Source organism: Homalodisca vitripennis, chromosome 8 (assembly GCF_021130785.1).
Source record: "Homalodisca vitripennis isolate AUS2020 chromosome 8, UT_GWSS_2.1, whole genome shotgun sequence".
In the NCBI taxonomy this organism is placed as follows: Eukaryota; Metazoa; Arthropoda; class Insecta; order Hemiptera; family Cicadellidae; genus Homalodisca; species Homalodisca vitripennis.
The window spans coordinates 112,399,721-112,427,351 of record NC_060214.1 but is presented as its reverse complement, the minus strand read 5'-3'; the positions used below and the strand labels follow the sequence as shown (position 1 = coordinate 112,427,351).

The following is a 27,631-nucleotide window of genomic DNA, read 5'->3' as shown; positions in this document are numbered from 1 at the left end:
CGTATCGATACTGGAATAAAAGCCAAACTAGTTTAAAACTTTTTATTTCTAAACTAACATGAATTACAAGAATATATGAATGTTTGTGTAACTGGAGAAAGATCTTAGAAATCTTCTAACCCCCAATTATCACTACAACAAATGGTTCAACTCTTGGGCTAGAACATCAATCTTCCAATAAAATTACACATTAAAATAAACACAAAAAGTAAAAACATATTAACGTACTGGTACAATATATACAAATAGCACTGACAAGTAAATAGCAAAATTCCAGAAATAAGTATACTCCTATATTTACAAATCAATCTGAGGCACGATAGTTAGGTGAATAATAACTTGAACTAATCTTATTTGCTTTGAATTTAAATAATGTATTTGAAATCGAGGAGAAAAAGAAAAATAATTTTCTGAACATAAAAAAGTGATGCATAGTACGTACAAAAATTATAATTAGTACGTATTGCTTTGTTGTCCATCAGTCACCTAAATGTCTTTAGAAACTTTATGCCTATTATACAGTTGAAATATATATATTTATCTAAATAATAATATGGAACATTTAAACCATAATCTAAACACCTAACTCAGTACGTATAATCCCTAATAATACAAATCACAACACTATGTTTCAGAAATTTAATTGAGAAAAACTGAAGATTTACATTCAATGAAATGAATTAGCGGTTGAAGCTTCTAAAGTATTACATGGGTTGGGGAGGAGAGGGCTGGGTGGGGGCGTCCGTGGCCGGGGCGGGGGTGGTAGTGGGCGTTTCAGTGGTGGGGGAAGAGGCTGGTGGATGGTTGCGGACGGCCGTGGCATACGAGGGGGGAGGAGTGGGGTATTTCTTGACGGCAGCCTCGTAGCTGGGCAGAAGGCTCTCGGTGTCGATGTAGTGGATAGTGCGTTGCCCGGGGAACACACGGAGCATAAGATACTTGTAGCAGCTCCAAACCACTCCGATGAAATAAGCCTAGAGATCAAACGTCTTTATAGAGGGAGAAATCAGGTTCAATTATAGTTTTATTTATTCTTAGATATCTAGAATTTGTTAGGCAGTAGATTGAATTACAAATTTTAAATATATTTGTTTTATTCAAAATTTTAACGTTTATTTTATAATGGCATAGGCTAATATGAGAGCCGTTTTTTCAACCTCTCTCAGTGTGCACAGCTTTGTCGCTTTTGTCACAACGTTTGTCACTTTTGAGTTCAATAGCTGGTTTGCACTGAATTGCACTTGCATAAACAAGGTTGCCTGTATTGATTTTCCCGTCATGTATGAATAAATTGAGAAGTGTTATTCGTTTCCTGCAAGCAGACGGGAATAGTGCAGCAGAAATCCATCACAGAAAGTGTCTTGTTTAGAGAGAAAACATCATGAGTGAGGAAGATGTGCGATCGACTACTGCACACCGCGGACCTGTCACGTACTTGGGCGTAATGGGGCGAGATCAGAAGTTGAAAAAAAGGCCCTCATATTTTAAACTTCTTTATCTGTTGTCAAGTACAAACAATAGTGAGAGCGGTTTTTGTAAATTAAATATAACTATTGGTATTTGAATAAACAAGGTTCCTAGGTTAATCCATTCACAGTTTTTTTTGTGTAAGAACAGTACAAATACAGCTCATTTTTCATCGGAACATAATAATGAATAAGGTTGTATGAAAAATCTGACAAATAAATCGTAAAAATCTGTATTTTTGGTAAATAAAATTGTTGTTATATTAAATTTTTATAATTTAAAACAAAACTTTTCTGTTTTGCTGTAGAAATTTATTTATGTACAATTTAAATTTATTCATTAATTTTTACCATAAAAAAGAGTAGTTACAGGCAAAAAATGTAAAATACTACATAATAGCCTAAATGAGTTAGGTATTATTCGGTAATCCTTGAGTAATAGTCGCAGGTATTTCTCAGATACAAATAAAAAGGTCTGGTACCTAAAGGGTTAACACACTTATAGTGGACACTTTAGTATTTTCTGCCAATGACTAAGAACTACAGGTAGAAAGGTTTCAATTTGTAACCATTATGAATAAACTAACAATACTTCCAATAAATTCCAGTGCATTGGTTTCATTTTTATGAAATACTATACCTAACGTTTTTACAGATTAAACAAAAAAATAGAATATTATGTTACCTTAACAAGCAGAGCAATCACAAATGTGAGAAGCACCAGCAGAGAGAGACACTGCTCGTTGAGTTGCAGCAGCTCATTCTGGTAGGGTATCCTGGGACTGTGAGCGATAAGGCCATGCATGTTTGGCATGTACAGCAGGAAACCAACAGCACTTAAACTGGAACAGAGAGAGCAATGGAGGTAAGAACTATCAGCAGAGAAGGAAACAGGATTTTTCCGGACATTTGCCATCGTTCAGTGAAACAAAAAATCAGTAACACTACATTTCGAGATCTGCAATCTGATCTCTTCTTCAGGTAAAGAACTAACCTAAAACATAATTACAAACTAGGTTAAAATAAACAAATCTTACCAAAGCGTTGTGGCACGCCTGTCAGGCATCACAACTACCATGTTATTTATCAACTTCACTAACTCTATAAACATGCACTTAGTATAACACTACACACAACACTAATCATTAAAACTGAACTACTACGGAATACAGGTCACAATACGTCTTCACTCGTCTACTAACCACCTACGACTGACCAGAGGGACTAGCCAATAGTAATCGTCACGGCAGACAAAAACAAGATGGCAAAAATAAAAAGCAAGGGGGACAGGAATGGGCCCTTTCGTTATTATTGGTTCAAGCGAGATGAACTTCTTAAAACCATATTGTGACTCCGCATTGGTTTATTACAAATATCTGATCCATTTGATACTTTTGGTTTTCTCTTTAGTTCATGTTTTAGAATTGGCAACCAAAGCGGCCTAATCTCGACTGATGGTTGACTGATTGGTTGGTATGCCAATTTAATGCATGTTGCCTCAATTAATTTACTTTTGAAGAAATGTGGTTCCCGATGTATTATGTTGGCTTCATCCCAATTCATATGATGGTCTTCGGATAGACAATGGTGTGCAATTTTTGACTTTTCTGTGAGACCCTTTCTCATGTTTTCTTTGTGCTCTTTTATCCTTACGTTTAGTGGTCTTTTTGTCTCGCCTATGTATTCCCTATTGCAACTACATTTTATACTGTAAACACAGTTTTTGGAATATTGTGTGCCATTTTTTGGTTTTGTTTTTACGAGACTTTGTCTAAGAGTGTTGTGTGTTTTAAACGCGTTCTAATGTTGTACTTTCTACCTACTCTTCTAATTTTTTCTCCCATAATCCCGGCACATAAAGGATTGACATAAACGCAAATTTATCACAATTCTGTTTATCTGACTCAGGAATGATTCTTCTGGTTCGTTTGCACTTATTTATTACTAATTGAGGGTATCCATTGCTTCTGAGATCCGATTCAACTTTCTTAAATTCCTCTTTTAATCCATCTTTATCTGAGCACAAGCTCTTTGCTCTATCAAACGAGTATGCTGCTCCTTCTTTGACAGATTTTTGATGGTTGGATTGATAATTTAAATATTTTCCTGTGTGTGTTATCTTTTGAAAAACAGTTGTCTTAAGGACATCCCTATCTCTTAATACACACACATCCAAAAAGGGAAGCTTGTTTTGGACTTCCACTTCCATTGTGAGGCGGATGGAAGGAGAAGTACTATTAATGTCATTCAAAAAATTATTTAATTCAATGTCTCCATGAGAAAAAAAATAACAAAGGTATCATCCACATAGCTCCACCAAATCTTCGGTTTGAACTGAGCTGAAGCCAAAACTTTTCGCTCAAATTCCTCCATAATGATATTGGCAAAATATCAGCAAATATTGGCGAGTATCAGCAGAGACTCTGCTCGTTTATTTCACTTCTGGCTGGTTTATACCTTCCAGTTGAACCTACACTGGGCACAGCAAAAACACCGATGTGTCACTTAAATCTGGGCAACCTTATGGATGTCCAGGAGTGACATCACTAACCGCAAATATCGAGATTCTGGGGTTCATGGGCAATTTGATAGGTCTAGTCTACTGTGGGAGATGACTGTTGGAGTTGGTGGGGTTTGTTCCCTAACCTCAGAGGTTCTTGCTAACCTCAACAAGGGTGTGCCAGCCCCTGCCTGCTTTGACTGCAGAGGCTGGTTCAGAGCTGGCCTCCCCTTCTTCCGGGGTCATGACTTTGATATTTGTGCCCTAATTCTTCCTCATGGATCTCGATAGGAGGCGGCCCCTACTCCCTAACCTTACCCATCCTGAATATCCTGTCACTCTGGAAGCAGCGCTAAGGTTCTTAGAGGACTAAGTGCAATTTATAAGCTTCTTGTCCTAAGAGAACAAATAAAAGTTTATACTTTTTGAGTATTTAACCCATTAACCACTTATCATGGTACCATTCTGTAATGGCCAAAGCAGTACCAAAACACCCTTCATGACAGCATCGTGATGACAACAAAGATATTCAATATTTTTTTAACGTTATTATGGGCTAAAATGATGATGTATTTGTATTAAAATGAAACAATCAACATACTATAACCATAAATATGTATTGACAACAGAAAAATTATCGATCAGCATACTGTATTGAATTTGTTCTAGAGGTTTGCTGGTTGTTCGGCTGAAAACTTACATTTTGTTTAAAGTTACATTTTACAGAAATATATATAAAATTGAAACGTCTACCACATTAAAATATACATCTATATTACATTGAGAACAATTTTTTACTGTTTTTTTTTAGTATTCACCCATGAATTAGAGCAAAAGGCAAATATTTTTTGTGGATTGTGATAACCAAAGGTATGAGGAAAAAACAGTTTTCTGTTTCAAATTTAAGCTTTCTTTTTCAAATAATGTTAGTAAAAAACAATTATTATACAGCATTTGTTGTATGTATGTCTCTTAAAGATCAACATACTAAAAATTAAGTTATAAGTTCATAATAAAGACATAATTAATTGTTTTGTAAACCCTTATCAAATCGGTTATTAGCTATAATTTTTAGATTTTTAAAATACGAGTACTGTATGAAACTATACATACTAGATGTGACAGCTGATTGGGATTTATTAATTCTGATTAGACTTCTATTTGTTTATCAATCACACAACATTTATTACCGATTGTCTAGTCGTAAGTAAGGATGTAGATCAAGTGAGGTACAGTCACATCACTGAATTCTAGACAAGCTGCCCGGCCCAGCCTACCACTGTGCCGGAACCGTGCAACATTATGGGTTGGTTTATTGTAGTAATGAAACATACCAACCTAACCCGTGTGTTGCAAACAAACATAAGATAGAATATTAACAGTTTTATTTTAACACAAACCAAAACAGAGAGATGTTTAAATTATGCTTGTATGTTTCTTAACCCTTTGAACGCTGATATAAATTTAGTATTTTTTTTAGATTACGCTCATTTAAGGTGAAAAAATAAAAATGAAAATTCCTTAAAGCTATTTTTTTAATTCATTCCTAATGACTAATAGTCGCACACAAAAAAATAAATTTTACATTAATGTAATACTTGCATTAAAATAATCACATTTGTTCATAATAATGGAATATTTCAAAATTCAGGTTACAGAGTAAAAATGCATGTGATGAAAAATATGAAAACTATGTACAAGGATAAGAAAACAAATAAAGTGTAATATGCTGATCTTGATTAGTTTTATAAGTTCTGATAATAATAGATTTAGGCAGTTGTACGGTAAACTTCAAAACAAAAATCGGGATGAAGCCATGGGGTCTTGAGACAAGACTTGCAGCCATAATTACACAACAGAAAAGAAACAATAAAAACTTTATTATAACACCTAAAACATGGTAACAATAACTTTTTACAACTGTTTGTATAAGGAATGACAACGCAAGAACACTTCCCAAAGGCACAATGCGTGCTCCACTGACAGTCGGTAATGGCAGATAGTATCGTCATCGGTGTTCAGACGGGAGTGGGAGAACAGCTGCCAGCAACAAAACAATTTATTGTTTACCTACTGCGGCCAGCTGACAGCTGCAACTGGATTATTTGGTCAAGCCAGTACATTACTTAGTATTGTGGCTTATATATTGAGCTTATAAACTTAAAAAACAGTAATAAAATATATTTTTATCGATCAGCGGATTATTTCGTCTTTGGCGTTATAAGACCAAACAACATCGCGGATTATTCTGTCTACAGCGTGCTAAGGGTTAATAATGGCATATTTAATTCAAGAAAAGGTATAAAATGGTTCATTCATTTCTCTAAAAACAAACATCAATGTAAACCTAAATGCGTAAATTAACTTACGGATAATTTAAGGGAAGTTAGTACTCCTTAAAGAGAAGCAGCCGACAGCCCTGCATAGCATTATCATTTTCGTTATCAGTGTTTACAGTTTCTCTGTCACTTTCTTCTGATGAACTGCTGTTTCCCAGTCAAATTACTAGTCTCTATACAGCCTCCTCCAGCAATCCTTCGTCGGTCCTAGCATTATCAATAATTGTCTTGGTGTGTCTATAATTGTTTCCAACATTAAGGTGTAGTCTTTATCAAAGCTTCTTCCACTAATTTTGTGGAAGTAATAGTGAAGTACTTGTTATTTTTTGCAACATTACCTTCAATTTGAGCCTGTATTAGTTCTATTGCGTTAAAGTGGCAATGATGTGGTAGCAGCCTACTCTCTGCGTGACCATTTTCTTTAAAAAGTTCATCAACGTGATATTTTATATTACTATGCTTTTAGACCTTGGATCTCTAGGAGTTCGACTTTTTTCATATCTGACCTTTCTGGTTAACCATTCTGAGATAAGTGTCTTATCGCTTTTGCTTGTAGGTGCTTTGTCTATTTATTTGAATAATACGGTTCATTTCTACAATAATAACTGCATCTTAAATGTTATACTAATAATTCTGAACACCAAGTATAAAATTTGTCTAGGTCTATTTCCTCTTAGTAATCACCAGTTTTCTTAGACTTCCTTTCACCTTTTCCAAAAGGAGTTTGCCAAGTACCATGCAGAGTATTGTCGGTCCACCTTTGTTTACCCATATTTCACTTAGCCACACAATATTATAAAAGCTTTGCTCTTTCACAAAGGAAGCGACATCTGGCAGCTATATCTTTCCATAACAACGTTTCTTTCATAAAACGTTTTGTACGTTCAACATATTTTCTTTATTACTACACTTATCTGTGAAGTACTGCCTGTGAACAGCTTACTCCGTATTAAAGATACTTTCCATTCTCTTAGTGTCGTGTACTCTTTTCTTACATCATAATGTTATATATAACAACTTATAGCGTTGTTAAAATCTGTCAACACGCTTTTACAGGGTATTTTCTTTTCAGGAGTATTCAATAATGATTTATATCCAAATGAGTCAATTTAAGATAACTTCTCTTTAGAAATTCGTTTCACAGAACTAGGACGAATTCTTAATGCATTTGCAGTTTGTTGTAAAACATTTCTTACAAGGAGCAATGGGGTAGTTTGATTTTTCACTTTTCAAAGTATTCCCATACTTTACAGATGTTTTCCCTCAACTGGATTTTTATAGTTACTCCTTGGCCAGCCGATTTCCTTTTGACCAGCATCAGTTTTCGTGGTCTCTCATTGGTTTCCTTACACTAGACTCTAACTGTTCTATGACAACTAAATAGTTTACTCTATTCATTTATACAACACTAAGAAAATACGAGACAACACTACACTAAACTAAAAATCTAAAAACATTACAAACACCTCCTCCCCCCACTGTGCAAACTAAACTGACAGAGCCCTGTATCCTGTACAGTGACAAAGGCACTACATATTTAGGATGCCTAAGAAAAAACCTCTGCGGAACGATGACTTTCGACTAAAATTATCGCCTGACATCACATTTGGTTTGCACAGCTTATTTGGTTTGCAGCAAATAAGCTAGCATGCAATTTGGATAAAACACAGTGTATTACTTTAAGCCTCAAACAGGAAATCAATTTGGTATCGGTCAAGCTCCTAGGAATTAATTTAGACTCAAAATTAAACTGGTCAACTCATATAGATACTGTCTGTAACAAAATCTCTAGAGTAAATTACTTACTTTGGAAACTCAAAAGTTTTGTTAGTCCAGAGTATTTAAGATTGGCATATTTTGGGCTTTTTCAGTCGCACATATTGTATGGTCTACTTGTATGGGGTCATTCTTCACATGTCATTGACATTCTTGTGCTACAGAAAAAGGCTGTTCGTAATATTGGAGGAGCCAACCCACTTGAACACTGCAAACCTCTTTTTGTACAATTTCAAATTCCCACAATAGTAAATCTTTATATTTTTCAAGTTTTATTGTATACAAAATCTAATTTGAATCTTTTTCATACAAGACAGGAGATCCATCAATACAACACTAGGGGAAGGAATAAGATTGATATATTGCCTCACAGACTAGCTAAAACTAAAAGCTCGTTTAAATTAAATTTTATAAATTTTTTTAATAAGCTGCCTGATGATGCGAGACTTGTTTCCTTTAAAATATTTAAAAAAAAGTTATATGATTGGCTAGTGAAAAATCCTTTTTACAGCATTGAGGAATTCATGAATTGCCATATTAATGTTAGGTTTTAGTTTATAACTAACTATAATTACTTTTATTTATTGCTACTTTACTTAAATTTCATGTGAACTTTTTACAACACTTTTGTGTTAATGTAATTTTTAGCTTTAACAATGTATGTAATTTTAAAATGACTTGTCCTATTTCTGTAAACAGATCAATGGAATAAATGATTCTTATTCTTATTCTTATTCTTATTCTTACAGACTGTACTCCCGGCCCAGGAAGCAGCCACTGCTCACCCGTTGTAACACCAAAAACTCTTTTGAAATATCTTCTATTTATGGGATGGTCTAAAATTGAATTAGTATGAATCGTAATCAGTATTCTCAACCAGTGCATACTCTATCAGAGGATTTTCAAAATCTCAAAACGACAACTAATAACCGATTTCATAAGCGTTTACAAAATAATTAATTACACCCTTAATTATTAGTTTGTCGCTCTTTAAGAAGCATACAACAAATGCTGTACAAGAATTTATTTTACTGTTATTATTTTTTCAATTATGAGAATTAAATAAAGCTTAAATATTTTACGAAAAACCGTGTTTTCTCTATATTCATGGTTAACATCAACAAAAATATTTTTCTTCAACTACCAATCCACGGGAAAAACTACCTAAACAGTAAGAAAATGCCCGATATAATATAGATGTATATTTTAATGTGGTAGACGTTTGAAGTGAGATATTTATCGTGTGAGAGAGGTAGCCAGGGCCCGGCTCCATCACGAATCTTTTTTAGAAAAACAAACAAAAGCATAGATTATAGAAATAACATGTTTATGTAATGAATTAAAATCTCTTCAAAAATACAACAAAAATGGTTAATAATAGGTTTTTATACTAAACTTATCTCTTACTATCCTGAATTTACATAAAGATCTACTTCATTTTATTATTCTTGAAATTGAAAAAATCTAAAAATATAATTTGGACGGTTGCAAATTATATTATATTTCAAGTCTGTTTCATGCCCTGATATTCTTCTTCTATCACCATTATACAAATAGTTTTCATTATATGTCACATTTAACAAAATATATGTCAAATGAAAATTATGTTATATTATATGTATTATTATGTTATATGTATATATATATATATATATATAAATTAATTAAATAAATTTCCTCGTATATAATTACATTTTCTATAAAAGTGCATCATATAAAACTGATAAAAATAGTTTTTTACACCTTGCATTCAAAATTTACAAATATTTTTATTATGAAATAATGAGGCTTATTCCACAAATAATAAAATTGACAAACATGGCAATGATGGAATATACTAACCACTGTTTCCAGTAATTTTGGTTAATTAACTAATTAACAATACATATTAATTACAATAATTATTGAGCTCAGTTCAGCATAGTCATAACAGTTGGGTGTAGCTTTGTGGTGTTTGTGGTGTGCCTTGTTGTGGAGAAGGAGGATATTAGATAAGATAAGATTGACAGATAACAATACTTACAGTGAACCTAAACTAAGATTTTTTACAATAGATTTTTCATATTTAAAACTACATTTACAATGGTTTGTGATTTCACACATAAAGTACAGTTTCATATTTAATACAAAGATATCAGCGAGATGGTAATTTCAATCATACACACACGAATTAGAAAATATTTATACCTAATGTACTGTTATTTAGTTGTATTTTATATAATACATATTTTTACAACCCTGTTACTCGTTACTGGTAAATACAAGTTACATCCGATGTTCTTGGAACTACATTCTTGGTGGATTAATAACCTAATTGGCACACGTATCAATTTTCTCTCTCGTGAACTTTATAGCTGCTGAGCAACACCTCACGCACCATATCCGCAGTTTTAACTTTGAGTCAATGATTTTAACTTCAAATCTCTGAGTTCGATTTTAACTATGAGTACAACTTCTAGTCTACTAATCTTCACTTTTTCCGACTACAGCTGCAATGTCGAACCAAGATGCTGACGCCCGCGGTTGTGAGTTGACATCAACGCGAAGGGAAGTCAATTTTGAAGTTTTAAATAATTATTAAGTTTGTATGCAAAATTCCCATAGAACATTGGAACCATTAGGCCCACCCCCATGATATCATTTAGTTACTTATCACTCTATGTGGCAGCAACGTGGGAATACATTATTTTATATTTAACATCTAGAAGTGGCGCTTATATGTTTATTTGACACAGTTAAACATATAAGTAAACTTTGCAAATTGAATATTCATTACTACGACCTCAGCGGTATCCAACCACATGTGTTTCGTCCATTCGGTACATGTTAAATATGTGCAAAATTGGTATAGAACCTCATTCATAGCCTCACCTGGAGATACAGAAGTCGAAGACCTGCAGGCAGAAGAAAGGCAGGAGGTAGACAGGTTTGCCCTTGATTGCTCCGTATACCATCAGAAGTGTAATCATGAAAGTGCAGAAGGTAAAGATGACACAGGTGTTGATGTCCTCTGGAAAGCAACAGAAGCTTCGTCGGTTTTAAAGTCACATATTTATATGATTTATGTTAAGTGTATCAAATTGTCGCAACCAGAATCTGTGGACATGTAATAATCTGACCTTCTTTGTTTCAGTAGCTTCTCAAATACCACATGGTACATTCGCTAAACTTATATTGAACCACAAAAAATAATAATAAAGTATAGTGTGGTAAAATGAAAACTAAAAAAAATTAGTTTAGTACCATATAATTAAAAAAAAAATATTTGTTCATCAGGAATTAATTTTTGTTGTGGTTTTGTGTGTGTGTGTGTGTGTGTGTGTGTGTGTGTGTGTGTGTGCGCGCGCGTGCGCGTGTGCGTGTGTGTGTGTGTGTAAATAGGCCTATATATCTTGAATTCATTGTTCATGTATACATGAGCAATGAATTCAAGATACACCAAAATTATTGTCATATTTATTTCTTTATTTTATACAGGAAAAATTACGGTTATCATTTGTTAGGGAGAAAATAAAGTTATACTAACAAATTGTAAATATATTGTGCAGTTCTTTTTAAAAAAACACTAGATAAAAAAATTAAAATCGAAGAATTTATTAGAGATACAGCTATAAAACTTGTTTTAAACTATCAGTTAACTGCGGTTTTGAAAGCCATTTCATTGGCTTTTGTTATATTATGATCATAAACCACTGACAACAGCAGTCACTATGAACGAGAACTTACGATAGTAGATGGCGCGGCCACCGATGTTGTTCTGCATGATGATGGGTTTGTCTTGTTCCCGACCCAGGGTAAGCTGTATCTCTGCAGTGTCATGGTGGAGGTCTAGTTCTGACAGCGGGGTGGGTTTGGGGACATCAGACCTCAAATCCACAGCTCTGTCATATGACATCAATTCTGGATGTCTCAACACTACTGCCAACACTGATAAAGCCAGCACATGCAGCATCTGAAATGAAGTTCAAATTCTTTATTGGACTAAGCCTTGCTGATACATGCTACAAGAGCATTGTGAAGGGTGTAGCGTTATAGAGGATCTGGTTCGTGAAGGAAACAGGATTTTTCCGGGCATTTACCATTGTTCAGTGATACAAAAAAATCAGTAAACACTATGTTTCGAGATCTGCAATCTATCTTTTCTTCAGGTAAATAACTAACCTAACACATAATTACAAACTAGGATAAAAATCAGTCGTAGGTGGTTGCTTGAAGAATGCAGACCTATTGTGACCTGTTTTTCTGTAGTTCAGTTTCAATAATTAGCACTGTGTTTAGATTTTTATTAAGCGCATGTTTTAGAGTTAGTGAAGTTGACACACAACATGGTGGTTGTCATTCCTGACTTAAGCGTGTCACAACGCTCTGGTATGATTTGTTTACTTTTTATATCCGAACGATGACAAATGTTCGGAAAAATCCTGTTTCCTTCACAATACTTCCATCGCTGAAAACAAACTTCAAACAAAGGATCTGGTTCATTATGTCTTATATCTGAGTGATTTTACATTATTTCCAATACTATTAAGATCCATCGCATAAAACTAAGATAACAATATAATTTTACAAGAAAATTGATTCAACAAGGAGCCTATTTCTTAGTCAATGAATCATAAGAGGTGTGTGATATTTATCTAGAAGCGGTTCCGAGACATTCTACAATCATTTAGTCTGCTGTCATGGTGCCTATACTCACCCACATCTGCCAACACTGAGACAGTCATTGACAGTGACCTGCCAACACTGAGACACAGTAATTGACAGTGACCTGTCAGCACTGATACAGTAATTGACAGTGACCCGCCAACACTGAGACACAGTAATTGACAGTGACCCGCCAACACTGAGACATTAATTGACAGTGACATCACTAACATTTCTGGAGTTTGGTTCTCGCTTTCACAACGGCTTTTTCTAACCACTACTATTCGTTGTCTGTTTAAGTGACAAAAAACTTGTGTAAGAACACAATATAGCTCAACTTCTGAAATGAGTGACAACTGAACATACAAAAAATATATTTAACAAATTTACTCAAACCCTTCTATTCCTATGTACTATCTAGATCACATAAAATGCAAATTTAAACATTAAAATCACAATTTCAAATAAAACAGAATTGGCCTTTTACCAAAGGCATTTAAGAAATAAATATTAAAAACTAGCAACAAATAAAGAAATTCAAATTATATAAATTAATATGAAACACAGATAACACACACATGTGGTGTACTGTGAAATGGATGTAAATGTTTATGACATTGATACACACTTACTTAATTTAAAAACATTAAAAAAACTTAGAAAAATATTAATAAACAAATATAATATTTGAGGATTAGCTGAAGTGGAAAGATTTGCGTTATATAAATATTTTGTGAAAGTTGCTTCAGCCATGTGATTCCATTCAGACTGGTAACTGATTGTGTAGACATGAGCTCTGCATAATTCCTAAGATCATCAAATCTATTGAATAATAAAAAAAACAGCTGACATTTAAAGGTGACCCTGTGTGATTGTTGAAAGTATTGCAAGCCCTTTTTATTTTAGTCATTAACATTCCTTAGTAATAGGTTTTTTGAAGAAGACATTTTCCCATTCACTCTTTAGTTGGTTAACGTTCCCATCCATCCTCAAAAGGGAAGCTTAGAACTAAATATATATTTAGTGACAATTCCATATTCACACCTAGTTAAATTTGTCATATGTTTTTTATTCTTTGGGTTTTGTATTTATTTCTATCCAGTACCAGTGAAGTTTTATAATTATGTATTTTAAACGCACCTGTACTTTTTCTATGTACTTTGCATGTACGTTTAATAAAGTAAAGAGTTTGATGATAGATTACTTTGTAATACAAAAAAACCCGCAATAACATCTGGATCACTTGTCCCTTTACGCATACCTCAGAGTGATCTGGTAAATGATTCTCAGAGGGTTAACATGAACAGTCATGAAATTTCAAATTTGTGGAAAACCAAAATGACCATAGTGACTCATTCATTGTAGCTAGCCGGCCATCTACAAATAGTCTTTAGAAACTAACACTAAAGTCATCTTAACTACAGTAGAAATTAATAGATCTTGAACAAAATAAAATTTGCACAATTTTCTGTTGTTTAGTCATGTCCATGAAGAGACAGCATGGCGTTCAGTGTAAATATTTTAAGTTCATCATAATGTTTATCATTTGTACAAATCAATACTGAAAGCGTGACAGTACAATGTAGACTAGCAGTTGAGTGTTGACACAAACCACACCACACCAGTGCCCAGATAAGGCTGGAAGACAGATAACAAGTCAAGGTCGTACATTGTGTGGTCATATCCAGTTTCCGCATTATTGCAACACTCTACTTATCAACAGTACTTTACTTTCTCTCTTTCAGAGCCTTGGCTGATGAATGAGAAAGACTGGCATCTCAAAATAATTACCTACTTTTATTGAAAATAAATACAGGGATGATGTTAAATTAGTATGTAACTATTTAAACTATTGAAGAAACGTTTCATAATGACAGCCCATTTAAAGCTATTAAACCAATAAAAATAAATAATAGTCCTTTTTATAAATACTTTAAATTAATGTGCACTACAATGACATAAAATATGTTATTTATCAGTATTAATTTGACATAGTGTATTACACTAGAAATATTGGACAATAGTATCAATTTTCGATAAAATTGATTTTTACCATTAAGTGTTAAAGATTTACAAAAACCCCTTAAGGTATTTTGATTGAAGATTTTACCAACTAAAATTTAGTTAGGAAAAATAAAATCATAAATAAAGAGAATATTAAAAGAAAATCGAGAGTTTCAGAGCCAACAATATGGTTTTCTAGTTTTGATGTTTAAAGGTATTCTTATCATTTAATAATATTAGAAACGATGAAAATAAGTAGAGAAAATTTATTTTAAGTTTTACGCTCATTTTTATGTAACCGTGTTAGGTGTTTAGTTCAAACTCAGACAAATCAAAACTACACGAATTTAAGAATTAAATCTAATTTCATTATAGATCCACAGGCACAAAAAAAAAAAAAAAAAAAAAAAAAAACAAACAAACAGCATTCTTTAATTTATTTAATGGAATGCTATAAAAAATCCAATACTTAAAAAGGATGGTTTGCAGTATATGTGGAAACATATTTACTACTACTAACTTAATTAATAATTAAACATATAACAAACAATGTTCACAGGTAGATTTCAAGTCCAATGAGGGTGACCTTGAGGAGAGAAAATGAAGTATTTCAACACATAAAGTATTATATGTTGAAATACTTCATTTTATAGTATATTCAAAGTCACTTTTTCTTCAAATATGTCATTTTTAGTAAAATAAATGTGTTCTGTGAAGACATTTACGTCATCAAAGCCGTTTGAAGATGTTAATACTGATGTTTTATAGCTATTCCTAATATAGCCATCCAATAAGGTAAGATTTCATGTTGTAATCACAATCTTCAGGTTCTAATAATTGTGTATTATTATTTTACTAGCGTAGTCAGTAGAAATATAATGTCACGTGCAGCACAAATGTAGGTCAAGCAGCTTGGGGTATTTAACATACAATTAACTTAACAAACTAGAATGCAAGATCCATTGTGTGAGGAGGTTCTAAAAAGTTAATTGATTACTCTATTTCTGCACTAAATAAAAAAAAACTACCTGACTCTTTCAGATTATGATCATATAAATGTAATATATTTTATTACGCAACTAAAAGCAGCAGTGCCACTCATATATATCTGAATATATTTAATCTAAAATGTTGTTATTAATAAAATGATTTTTAAATAAACACAGTGTAAACATACTATTATAAATTTTGTAATTATATCTTGTAGTTGTAGACTTTTGTTCATTCAATTAGGAAGTACAAACCACCATCAACATGATGTACATATTTTATTTCCTTACTTTCATTCTGAAGAATCATGAATTAGTTATTTGTCTAGCAACTACTAAGGGTAGTTTAAATACCACCTTATAAAGTGGTTATTACAGAGAGACTGGACTGAGTTTGTCTAGCAACTAATATGGGTAGTTTAAATACCACCTTATAAAGCGGTATTAAGCAGAGACTGGACTGAATTTATCTAGCAACTACTAAGGATAGTTTAAACATCACCTTATAAAGCGGTATTACGGAGAGACTGGACTGAGTTTGTCTAGCAACTACTATGGGTAGTTTAAATACCACCTTATAAAGCGGTATTACGGAAAGACTGGACTGAGTTTGTCTAGCAACTACTAAGGATAGTTTAAATATCACCTTATAAAGCGGTATTACGGAGAGACTGGACTGAGTTTATCTAGCAACTACTAAGGATAGTTTAAATATCACCTTATAAAGCGGTATTAAGCAGAGACTGGACTGAATTTATCTAGCAACTACTAAGGATAGTTTAAACATCACCTTATAAAGCGGTATTACGGAGAGACTGGACTGAGTTTGTCTAGCAACTACTAAGGATAGTTTAAATACCACCTTATAAAGCGGTATTACGGAGAGACTGGACTGAGTTTGTCTAGCAACTACTAAGGATAGTTTAAATACCACCTTATAAAGCGGTATTAAGCAGAGACTGGACTGAGTTTGTCTAGCAACTACTAAGGATAGTTTAAATATCACCTTATAAAGCGGTATTACGGAGAGACTGGACTGAGTTTGTCTAGCAACTACTAAGGATAGTTTAAATACCACCTTATAAAACGGTATTACGGAGAGACTGGACTGAGTTTGTCTAGCAACTACTAAGGATAGTTTAAATACCACCTTATAAAGCGGTATTAAGCAGAGACTGGACTGTAGTACTGGGTTCAACTCACCAGGTGCCAGATTCCGAAGAAGATGGTGCCGGTGCGGACATGGCAGCAGAAACAACACTTCCAGTCGTCGGTCCTGTCCCGCACTTTGAACCGGCAGGTCTGCATCCTTTAACATCAGTACAGTTCAAACTAACTTCATTTATTATCTATTATGTAATATAATTTAACATTCATAGGCACAAAATTGTAGTGATATATTATTTCTATTCACAAAAAATCACCAATCTCATAAGTGGACTAACTAAATTTTGTATTAATATGTTGAGCAAACAACAGCTGACTGTGCAGTCTGCCACATTAGATTATGTGCTGCTAGTTAGCCAAAGTGTGAATGGCAATTATGAATAAAACACTTTGACAGTGTTTTGTTATTTAGATTCAAATTTTTAAATTTCATGAAATATTGTTAGTTTTTTTACTATTCGTGAAAGTATAGACCAATATACTTTTGCGGTTTTCTATCTCAAATGTATTTTTTATTCAATTACTTTTAAATTTGACTGTTTTACTCAGAATTTCTTAAATGTTTTTTATTTGTTTTTATATGATAATTTTCTTTAGAGATAAAATTAGTTCTAATAGCAGATTAAAACAAAAAATCATAGACGGTTTTACAAAAGAGCTCATGACTCATTTCTGTCACAGTATAACCAATTAGAAGTATACATCACTGGAAAGAGAACAATAAAACCTTAAGAATAGTAAAACAGTATCACAATTGCAGTTTTTAATTCGTTTCTAATTAATAATTTTTTTTATAGATAAGAGTTAGTATAAAACTAGAAATAGCTGATTAAAAAAAGTGAGATGGTTCTACAAAAGAACTTGTAACTCATTTCTGTCACCATAACCCATTAAAAGTATATATCACTGGAGTTTTGAGTGTAGAGGAAGTTATATATTATTAAACATGGCATGTAAAAGTATTGGTTTTGTACAACATAAGTAATGTAACACTAAATATTTATTTAAAACACATACTTGAAGATATAAATTTAATATTTACTCCTTACATTAGTCTTTAGAAAGCATTTCTGGAAAGTATTGCAAATATAACAAAGTTTTGTTTCAATCACAATTTTGTGTTGCACTTATTAATTTTAGTTCTTAATCCATTGCGGATCGTATTGTTTTGTCGCGCGGGCACAAATTAATTTACGGTCAGCGGCCGAACGAACAGCAATGGTGCGCCACATCGTATCGCTCGCTATTGTATACTCACTTCATATCTACGTTGAACTGGATTCCGGTTTATTAAAATATCTCCATCTATATTCTTAAAAACAAAATAATTAAATACAATATATTGTTTATAAACTATTGCAATAAAAATCTCTAATAAATATCGATCAAGTTCAGACGATCGTTAAGTTTTCCATTTCAATCAGCTCATATTATGACACCATTTTTTTAGTTGAGTCTTGAGTTCTGTCCCTTCTAGGTCTTTCAGTGTTGGTGGCGGCGTGTTGAACAGTTTACGTCCCATGTAGGAGGGTTTCTTGGTGTATTGAGTTGTATGATGAGTAGGTAGATGATAGTCAGTAACTCTTCGGGTTCTGTACAAATGAAAATCCCTGCCTCTTGGAAAGTCTGCTTCTTCTGTGTAAATGATTACTGCGTGGTTGTAAAGAGCGACAACAGTTAAAATTCCGAGTGACTTGTAAGCCTCTCTGCAACTGTCTTTTGGGTTAAGGTCTGCAAGCGCCCTAATCGCTTTTTTCTGCAGAACAAGAACTTTGGTGAGATTTGCCTCAGATGTCCCACCCCAAGCTGTCAGGCCATACCTAATGTGCGATTCAACCAACGCATAGTAGGCTGTTATTGCTACGTCTATGCCACCTATCCATTTCATCCGACGTACTGCAAATATTCCAGTGTAGAGTTTTTTTGTTAAGATGTCAGTGTGATTCGTCCAAGATAGGTTAGAGTCAATAGTAATTCCCAACAATTTTGTGTGATTTTTAACTCAAATGTCAGGAATTTCTGGACAGTTATCTCGTCTTCTACTGAAATTTATTTGTGTTGTTTTTAGCGATTTTATAGCTGAGTCATTATTCAGGCAGTATTTAAGTGCTTTATTTGTTGAGTTTAAAATGCTTGAGTAGAGTTCTTGGGCTGAGTCATTGCTACAAATCAGGGTTGTGTTATCTGCATAGAGTACGGGTTCTACATTCTCAGTTGTAAACAGCTGTGGGAATTCATTTGTAAACAATACAAATGTAAATGGTCCCAGTACCTCCTCGTACTATTGGTAGTGGTTCAGATTTATAAACTTGAACTCGCCCATTAATTGATTTTTTGACCTCAACCATCTGCCTACGCCTTTCAAGGTAGATTTCTACCCAATCTCCAGCCTTTCCTTTGATTCCCATTTGTGACAGTTTCTGAAGGATAAGTATGCCCTAGGCAATCTAAAGCCTTACTATAGTCCAACAGAATTGCTGAGACGTGTTTGTGATTCTCAAGTTGGTCAGTCACAAATTCGACTAGGCTATTTATTGCTGTGATGGTAGATCGTCCTTTTAGGAATTCATGTTGGATTCTGGTAATAAGATTGTATTGTTCTAGATGCTTAAGCATTCTTGAAAGGGCTGTTTTTTTCAATTATCTTTGAAAAAGTGGAGATAAGTGCGATCGGTCGAAAATTTACCGGTTTTGTTGTGCCTCCATTTTGTGTTTAGGGTAGATTTTTGAAAGCTTCAGTGCAGAAGGAAATTAGACAAGGCTAAAGGATTTGAAAGGCTTTGGTGGGATTTCATCTACTCCACAGGATAATTTTGACTTTAGGGACTGCATGGTTTTTAGAACTTCCTTTTGGTTTGTTGGTGTGAATTCCATATGAGGGTGGTTAAAACTTTGTATTGTGTGCTCAGAGGGAAAGGTTAGGTTTTGGAGCTTTTTACGGTTTTCTTCTAGCGTTTTTCTGCAATTTTAGAAAAGAATTGATTCAGGAAATTTTGAAAGGGTCTTCATCGATTTTATTGTGTATTTCTATGCGCATTAGGCAATTATCCATCTGTTTATTTTGCTTTTCTGAGTTTATAATTTCCCATACTGCCTTTGACTTATTATCCGACTTGGTGATGTGTTTTCATGCTTAAGAGTTCTTAATTTTAGATCATATGCCTTTTTTTTGGCAACCATTATCTCTTTGTCTTTACTACCGCCTGTAATTTCATAAACATTAAGAGATGTCAAGTAATCATTTTTGAGTTTCATTGCATCATTGTCATAGAAAGCCTTTAATTTTGATTTCGCTCTTGACCTTGTTGGCTTGTTTGGACATGAATGATCTAGTGCTCTTCTTAGAATTAAGTTGAAGGCTGTGAATGCCTCTTCAGCATCTTTGGCATTATGCACACTGCCCCAGTTTACTGTGTCTAGTTCTGTTTTAAGCAGTCAAGATTAGTTTTGTTAAAATTTCTTCTTGTCAGGGTTACTTGTGTCTTGTTTTTGTTAAAAAAATTCTATGGTACATAATCAGGGTTGCTACAGGAGTCCAATAATGAAATTTCCTGACTTTTCCCTGATTTCCAGACCAAATTTTTTCATTTTTCCCTGACTTTTTTCGATGCAATCCCCAGGGTTTTTGGCAATTAATGGGTGGAATTAATGGGCAATTAATCGTCTACAGGCTTTGACTTGGCGCGGCGGCAGTAAGTTTATTTGTGTAAAGGGATTTTATATTTTTCCCTGACCAACGTCGAAATTCCCTGACTTTTCCCTGACTTGAGACCGGATTCCCTGACTTTTCCCTGATTTCCAGTCCTGTTTTTTTTCCCTGACTTTTCTGACCTGTAGCATCCCAGATAATTGACCAGTGTGATCGGATAGCCCAGAATTGATGATGGACCAGTCTATTTTATTATCTGGTATGTTCGTGCAGATACAGTCAATGGATGTCTGGGATGTGTTAGTTATTCTGGTTGCAGGGAGTGGGAGTGTTATTCTTCAAATAAAATAGTATCTGTATTTGGAGATAACCTGTCAAAATTTACATCACCTACTAAAATAATCGGTCTGGTTTCAGATTATGCTGTAGTCAGTATCAGACCGCTTTTGCGACATGAGCTCGTCATCGTGCCGTTAGGCCCGGCCGCTTCGTAACGAGTGCAGCTCGTCAGTGATCCACAATGGGTTAAAGGTTTGTTTAGAATATTTTCCAACTTGTTTGAATAGTTTGCTTGGAGTTTTGGTCAATTTTGTAATCATGTCCCAGCTGTGTTGTCTGTGGAGTTTTAACCAGGTAGAGTAACAAGACACCTGGCGGCTCTTTGAATCCAGAAAAAGGATTCAGATGGTCTATGTAATGCATAAATATTCAGTCACAGCCACCTTCATTGTCATTAGCCTCTCTAAACATCGTATCCACCAGTTTGCCACGTAAACATAGCTGTTTACTTGTGGCCTAACTACAACTCAACCTTTGATCTGTACTCTAAGGCCCAGCGCGCACAGAGCGACTGTCCTGCAACTAAAGTTGGAAACCAGTTGCGTCTGCAATTAGTTTACAACTGAAACAAAACTTCTGTCCACACACGTCGAAGGGTTTGTTTTGTATCAGTTGCGTCTTTAGTGGAGTATTTATTAATTTAAAAGGAAAAACGTCCCTTGAGATAGTACCCAAATTCAAGCTCAGATCACGTAAGCGCTTGTAAAGGTTATGTTTAACTTTGGTAATACTAGTAATATATTTACGATAACCTAATCTAAACCTACTTTCATCGCATAATAACATTGCATAGTGTAGTAATATTTCCATTGCTAATTTACAGAGTGAGTTTTATGTCCTGGCACACCTGGATATAATTTAAAACGGACCAAGATATCTAAGTGAAACCTTGACCCTACCTATTATAACATATTTTTTAATTTTTCAAGTTGTTGAAAATTTCCCCCCCCTTTTCTAAAGGGGGGTAAAGGGGGGCAACTAAAAATTTTCAAACACAAACCCCTATCATGTGACCCCTCATTTTAAAGGGAATAAAAAAAGAAATCCAATAATGCAAACTAGAGGTATCTACGTTTATTTCAACAGATGCTATGATAAATTTACAATTGAGTAAAGGGGGGCAACTAAAAATTTGAAATACAAACCCCTATCATGTGACCCCTCATTTTAAAGGGAATAAAAAAATAAATTCGCTATTTTCATTTTTTTATTTCTTACTCTACGGATTATAATCTATGACATGTTGTTGACAGCCATCTGGAATATCGGAAAGAGGTTTATTTATGAACTCCTCTTCGCGTTATGGCGGCGTTTGTTGTTGTTCTGCTCATTCATTGTCTGCATATTATTGTTTTGCTTGCTATTACTTTAGTTTACAACGATTGTTTTGTGAGAAACACAATGACTCGTGACAGTATTGAAGACAATCAAGTGCTAGAAGAGTTACTCAGATTTTCAAATGACAGTGAAAGTGATGATTTATTCCAAGATGATACAGATAAAGATATTGATTTTACTGCCGATGGACTTTGACATTTTTTTTACTCAAAAAACAAATATCAGAATAATAGTTATAAAAACTTTTATTCTTGTATTTTATAAATAATTGGGTTATTACAGAATTTTACAGTTTATTGTTTATTATCAGCTCCTGGTGAAGATTTTGATAATGGCCATGGAACAAGTGGGTTAGCCCCCCCCCCCTATTATAGCTATAGTGACAGTAATGAAAATACTGAATACATCAAATGAAGGGTCAGAGGGAAAAAGGGGGAATGTCAATTTTTCAATTTTTTTAATGTACTATACTGCCATAATGATGAAAGGAAGGTGGTTTTTAGTATTCTGCTTAATAGGATATAATGGGGATAGTCAATGAGATACAGGCATTTGAAAATACAGGGCAAGAGGAAAAAAGGGGGAATGTCAAAATATCCAGCACAGCAACAGCTGGTACCACTGTTCAATATTGTGAGTCAGCTGTATTAAGGTTATGTTATTGTGCTGTTTGGGAGTTGTTTGACGTTTGGGTGAGTTATTAGTGATATTGATGGAAGAAAATCAATCAGTAAATAATGATGAAGAAGGTAATGTTAGGTTCATGTGACCTGTACTCAGCAGAAGTACGTGCTATTCATAGTGGGCTAAAACACTGCTCTGATGATAGTCCTGAAAAGTTGGAGTGGGAGAAAAAGTTAAAGAAATTGAACACAGATAACAAAGTGCATTCAAAGAAAGCTAACATGTTTTATGTAAGGAAACGGGAATCAAGAGTAAAAAGTCGAGTTATTTGGTCGCCTACCGAAAATGGAACGAGGGGAAAAAGGAAAAAAAAAGAAAAACTGTAGCTGTAACAATAATATAAGGTTCCTTTTTGCTACTTGAGACTATTTTTTAAAGTTATTTTAGTTTTTTTACAATAAACTATTCTATTAGTTAGCGGCAGTTTGGGTCGGAACTGCTCCATATTTCAAGCCGAAATCTATGGTATCCTAGCCTGTGCCAACCTAGGCCTCACCAGAAGGTACCAGGGAATGAACATCTGTATAATGTCAGACAGTCAGGCAGCTCTTAAAGCTCTTGACTCCAACAGCATTTCATTCAGGCTTGTGTGGGAGTGCTTTAACACTCTCTGCAAGCTTGGATCACGCAACTGTGTGTGTCTTGGTTGGGTACCGGGCCACACAGGCATAGGTGGCAACGAATGCGCCGACAGGCTTGCCAAAAGCGGAGCAAGCATGCCATACACCGGTCTAGAACTGAGTTGTGGTATAAGCAAGTCAGCCGCTTACCAAAGTATAAACAAATGGTCCAGGAAGACACACCGCTTGCGGTGGCAGAGTCACCAAGGACAAGCACTCGGCAAAAGACTGCTTGCCGATTCTAGCTCCGGATTCACCAGATGGCTGATGGGGCTGGGCAGGGATCGGGTTAAGCAAGTGATTGCCTTGATCACTGGACACGGCCACTTCAGGAAACACCTAAACACTCTAGGTTTACGAAATGAGGACTCGGAGTGTAGACTCTGCAATAAGTCTGAAGAGACTGCAAAACACATAATACTGGACTGTGAGAGACTGGGAGCAAGGAGAAGGGCTCTTTTCGGTGATAAACAACCAGGCGACGAACCAGATGCTAGTATCGGGGAAAAGCTTCTTAGCCTAATTAAGGGCACGAAGATAGGCTTACCCCTCTAACATCAAAGGGGCACACAATAAGCTCAGGTTGACGTGTGAGGATCTATGAAATCCACCCCAATATCCCAAAGGAAAAAAAAAAAAAAAATAGAATAATTTATTTGACATTCCTCCTTTTTTCCTCCTAAAAACAAGAGTTAACGTACTATTTTTATTTTATATAAATATAAAAGATATTTTTATGACTAGGGAGTTATATTAATAGTAGTAGCAAACATTAGAGCAAATCACATTAAAAAACTAAGAAAATATGAACGTATCTGTGGGCGTAGCATTAGATTTAGACAGTAAATCTCAATTCCTGAAAAACGTGAAAAATTGACATTCCCCTTTTTCCCCCTGACCCTTCAAATGATAATGAGAAATCTTTATATATATATATATATATTTCTTGTGTTCGTGTGTATTGAAGGGGATTTGAGAATGGCACAGATTCACAATTTGGTCCAATTTAAATAGTTTATTTAATTAATTTTTTAATTATAAATTGTTGTTGATGTTGGAGTGTTTTATATTGGATCTGACAGACTGCGCTACGATACGTAATACAAAGCGAACTGATACTTAACAGCTGTTAATACTTTCAGCTGAAGTTCATCAAAGAGGCAGAAACATTGGTTTACATTTAAAATTTAGAAAATTGTTATTGTAAAGTGCTTGATCAGTAGTGTAATGCAGGTTGCATAGAAGACGTCATTGCCTAATTTTAAATTTAGATTGCACCAATGATCAATAAACTATCTATTGCAATGAAAATACTATTAAACGCTATTATGAAAACAACCTCATTGTATATACAAATCCGTGAATGTTTGCACATGAGGTAATCGAATTTGGTTAGATCGAAGGTAAATGAAAAGAGCTGAAAGAAGGCGCTTTATGATCTAAATTGGTTTTCGTTGTTACATTTTCTTGAAGGCACACTCCTCAATAATACTGGAAATATCTTAGACAGAAAATTAATTTTAACCGACCGAATTTGATTCTTTATAACCTAATTAGTTTATCGAGATTCATCCATATAAATTAACTGTTCTGAATAACTTATCAACACCTAGCAAAAACCACGAAAGATAGAGACAGAAAATATGGTACATACCTTCATAATGCGCCCAAAAGGCTCACGAAGGAACGACTATCAATTATCTCAGCAATGTTTAGAATGTGATAGAAAAAGAATACGTGAATATAGTGTACTGTTTTCAACGGGAAATTGCGTGCGAAGCCACGGGCAACTGCTAGTATATTTATGTTATAGACAAGTGCATGGTGATGTTTTTGGCCAACTTTATATTTTTTACAAAAAACATTACTTTTTAACTTTAAAACAAGATTTTCTATTTGAAAATATTTATGCATGAGTATTTGTGTAGAAAAAGAAAGAACTCAGCTTTAAAATCAATGTAATTTCCATGGTTTTTTGTGATTGGTTAAAAGATTATATTTATTTTAAAGTCACTAAAATGGGTGGCAGTGTAAGAAAGTTGTCAAAATTAGGAGGCGACAGTGAAAGAGTTGTTATAATAATCAAACTATATATATATATATATAAGTGAATTAAATGTAATATGAAAAAACACAATGACAGCCTTATGCTTTGCTGTTCAATAATTTGGACTGACTTTCTTAGGTCCTTCTATAGTAACTAAATTTATTTTAAGACTATGAATAGCTCTGGGGGAGACTTTAATAAGTGGCCTACACTCGTAATTCAATTGCTATTATCGAACAATTCAATATATTATTCAACTTTGATAGGCTATGTAAAAATCATACACAATAATAGTTATAAAAAATTACAGTAACGAGAAGAATCTCTCTTATTTAATTACAATTTTAAAAACATAAATTTAACACTAACTTTACAAAACAACAAAACCAACTATGGCCTAGACTTAGATATCAGAGAAACCTTACAATATTAATAACTTTCTCAGCTTGACATAAATTAGTAACTGCTTGTGTGAAATGGAGGAAAGAATTCTCCCCATGTGTTGTTACCAGGGGGTAGGGTACGATAAGCCGACCCGGTTTTTTATATTGAAATTGGCAAACGATATTAATTAATCATAACCATCGATATAATTAATATCGATGGCACGTAAGGTAATATTTCAAATTTTACATAAGTAACATTTGATTATTAAAAATGGCAGTCAATTTTAGAAAACTACACGACATTGCTTTGAAAGATGATAAAACATGTTTTTCATGGCTTCAACATGTTGGACTCATACCGAAAAACCTATTATGTGAAATTTGTGGGAAAGAAACAAATAGGCCTATAACTGTGAGAGGAGCAAATATGGCAGTCTTCAGTTTTCCTAATTTTGGTTATTAATAATTTGTTTGACCACTGTAAATATTAAATTCATATTTTATTTTAAAACATATGATTGTTATTGAGGACTATAGATACTTTTATATCGATTGATAGTCTAGGATTTAAGATGCGAATATTAGGTATCGATGGTTACATTCTTCGATATAAAAAACCAGGTCCGCTTATTGTACCCTACCCGTTACCAGGAGCTAAACCCACATGTTAAGTTACTTAAACAAATCTCATCACCTGTGAAAAATATCTAATATATTTACAGACCTACCTCATATTCATTGCCATTTTCAGTCTCAAAATATTTATTACTTATTGCTGTTTATTGTTTACATTAAAATAACTATAAATAATAAGTTGAAATCATATGCTAAGTTAAATAAATTATAATATCGAATTAACCCTTTGGATAAAAATAATCGAACCATTCGATAATAGCAATTGAATAACAAGCGTAGGCCGTTTATTAAAGTCTACCCTAGCTCTGATTATATGAATGATTTGCATCAAATTCTATATATGTAGGCCTAGTCTGATGTAAAAATATACGATGAATTAAACTCATTTAGGAGGACAGAAGTTGAAACAAGTTAACACTAGGCTTAGCAAAAAATACCTAGAAGGTAGGTACCATAACCTACATCTTGAAATGAAAATATCTTTATTGAAATAAGTTTGGACAATATAGCTTAGTCCAATCTTCACTACACCATTTTAGAAAGCAAAGGATCTAAAAGCATGTAGCCTATATTAAACATTTGCATGAATTTGTTTATTTAGTAGACTACACATTATTTCACAATGTAAAAAAATTCCTTGAAGTTGACTGAATTTTTATAGTAACATAATAGTAGACGCAAATTTATTCTTCAGTCTTAAGCTTTACAATGAGTCATGTTTACATCATAATACATTTTAATTGCTAAAACCTTGAGGTAGATTCTACCTGTTGCAAGTTGTGAATTTAGTTTCTGTGCCCTTAAATAGGATGTGAGCTAAGGATATTAGAAAACTTAGATATCTGGTACCAGAAAATAGTTTAATTTTATGTAAATGCAATAAAACTTACGTTTAGATGAAAATACACTCAATGCTGACACCAAAGTTACGTTGACAGCTTCTCCTCACAACAGAAAGGCACAAGTCGTCACAATAAACGAATGAACAAGAACAATAGTGATTCAATAACAACATATGATTGATTCGTAAGGACGTCTAACGTGACT

General features: G+C 33.9%; 1 protein-coding gene across 1 annotated transcript; it reads right to left on the bottom strand.

Moving 5' to 3' along the window:
• Window positions 1-28: 28 nt before the first annotated feature.
• Window positions 29-27,631, bottom strand: LOC124367910 (lysosomal-associated transmembrane protein 4A). Its single transcript, XM_046825110.1, has 6 exons — window positions 27,475-27,631; window positions 16,922-17,027; window positions 11,808-12,033; window positions 10,953-11,091; window positions 2,152-2,308; window positions 29-974 (listed from the first exon to the last, which is right to left on the bottom strand). The coding sequence occupies exons 2-6, from the start codon at window positions 17,024-17,026 to the stop codon at window positions 705-707; spliced, it is 897 nt and encodes a 298-aa protein (XP_046681066.1). The 5' UTR covers window position 17,027; window positions 27,475-27,631; the 3' UTR covers window positions 29-704.

Coding starts and splice junctions, on each gene's coding strand:
- LOC124367910 (XM_046825110.1), bottom strand. CDS start 17,026: ATGCAGACCTGCCGGTTCAAAGTGCGGGACAGGACCGACGACTGGAAG. Junction 11,092..11,807: donor TGGCCGCGCCATCTACTATC/GTAAGTTCTCGT, acceptor GTTGCTTTCCAG/AGGACATCAACACCTGTGTC. Junction 2,309..10,952: donor TTCGACTTCTGTATCTCCAG/GTGAGGCTATGA, acceptor TCTCTGTTCCAG/TTTAAGTGCTGTTGGTTTCC.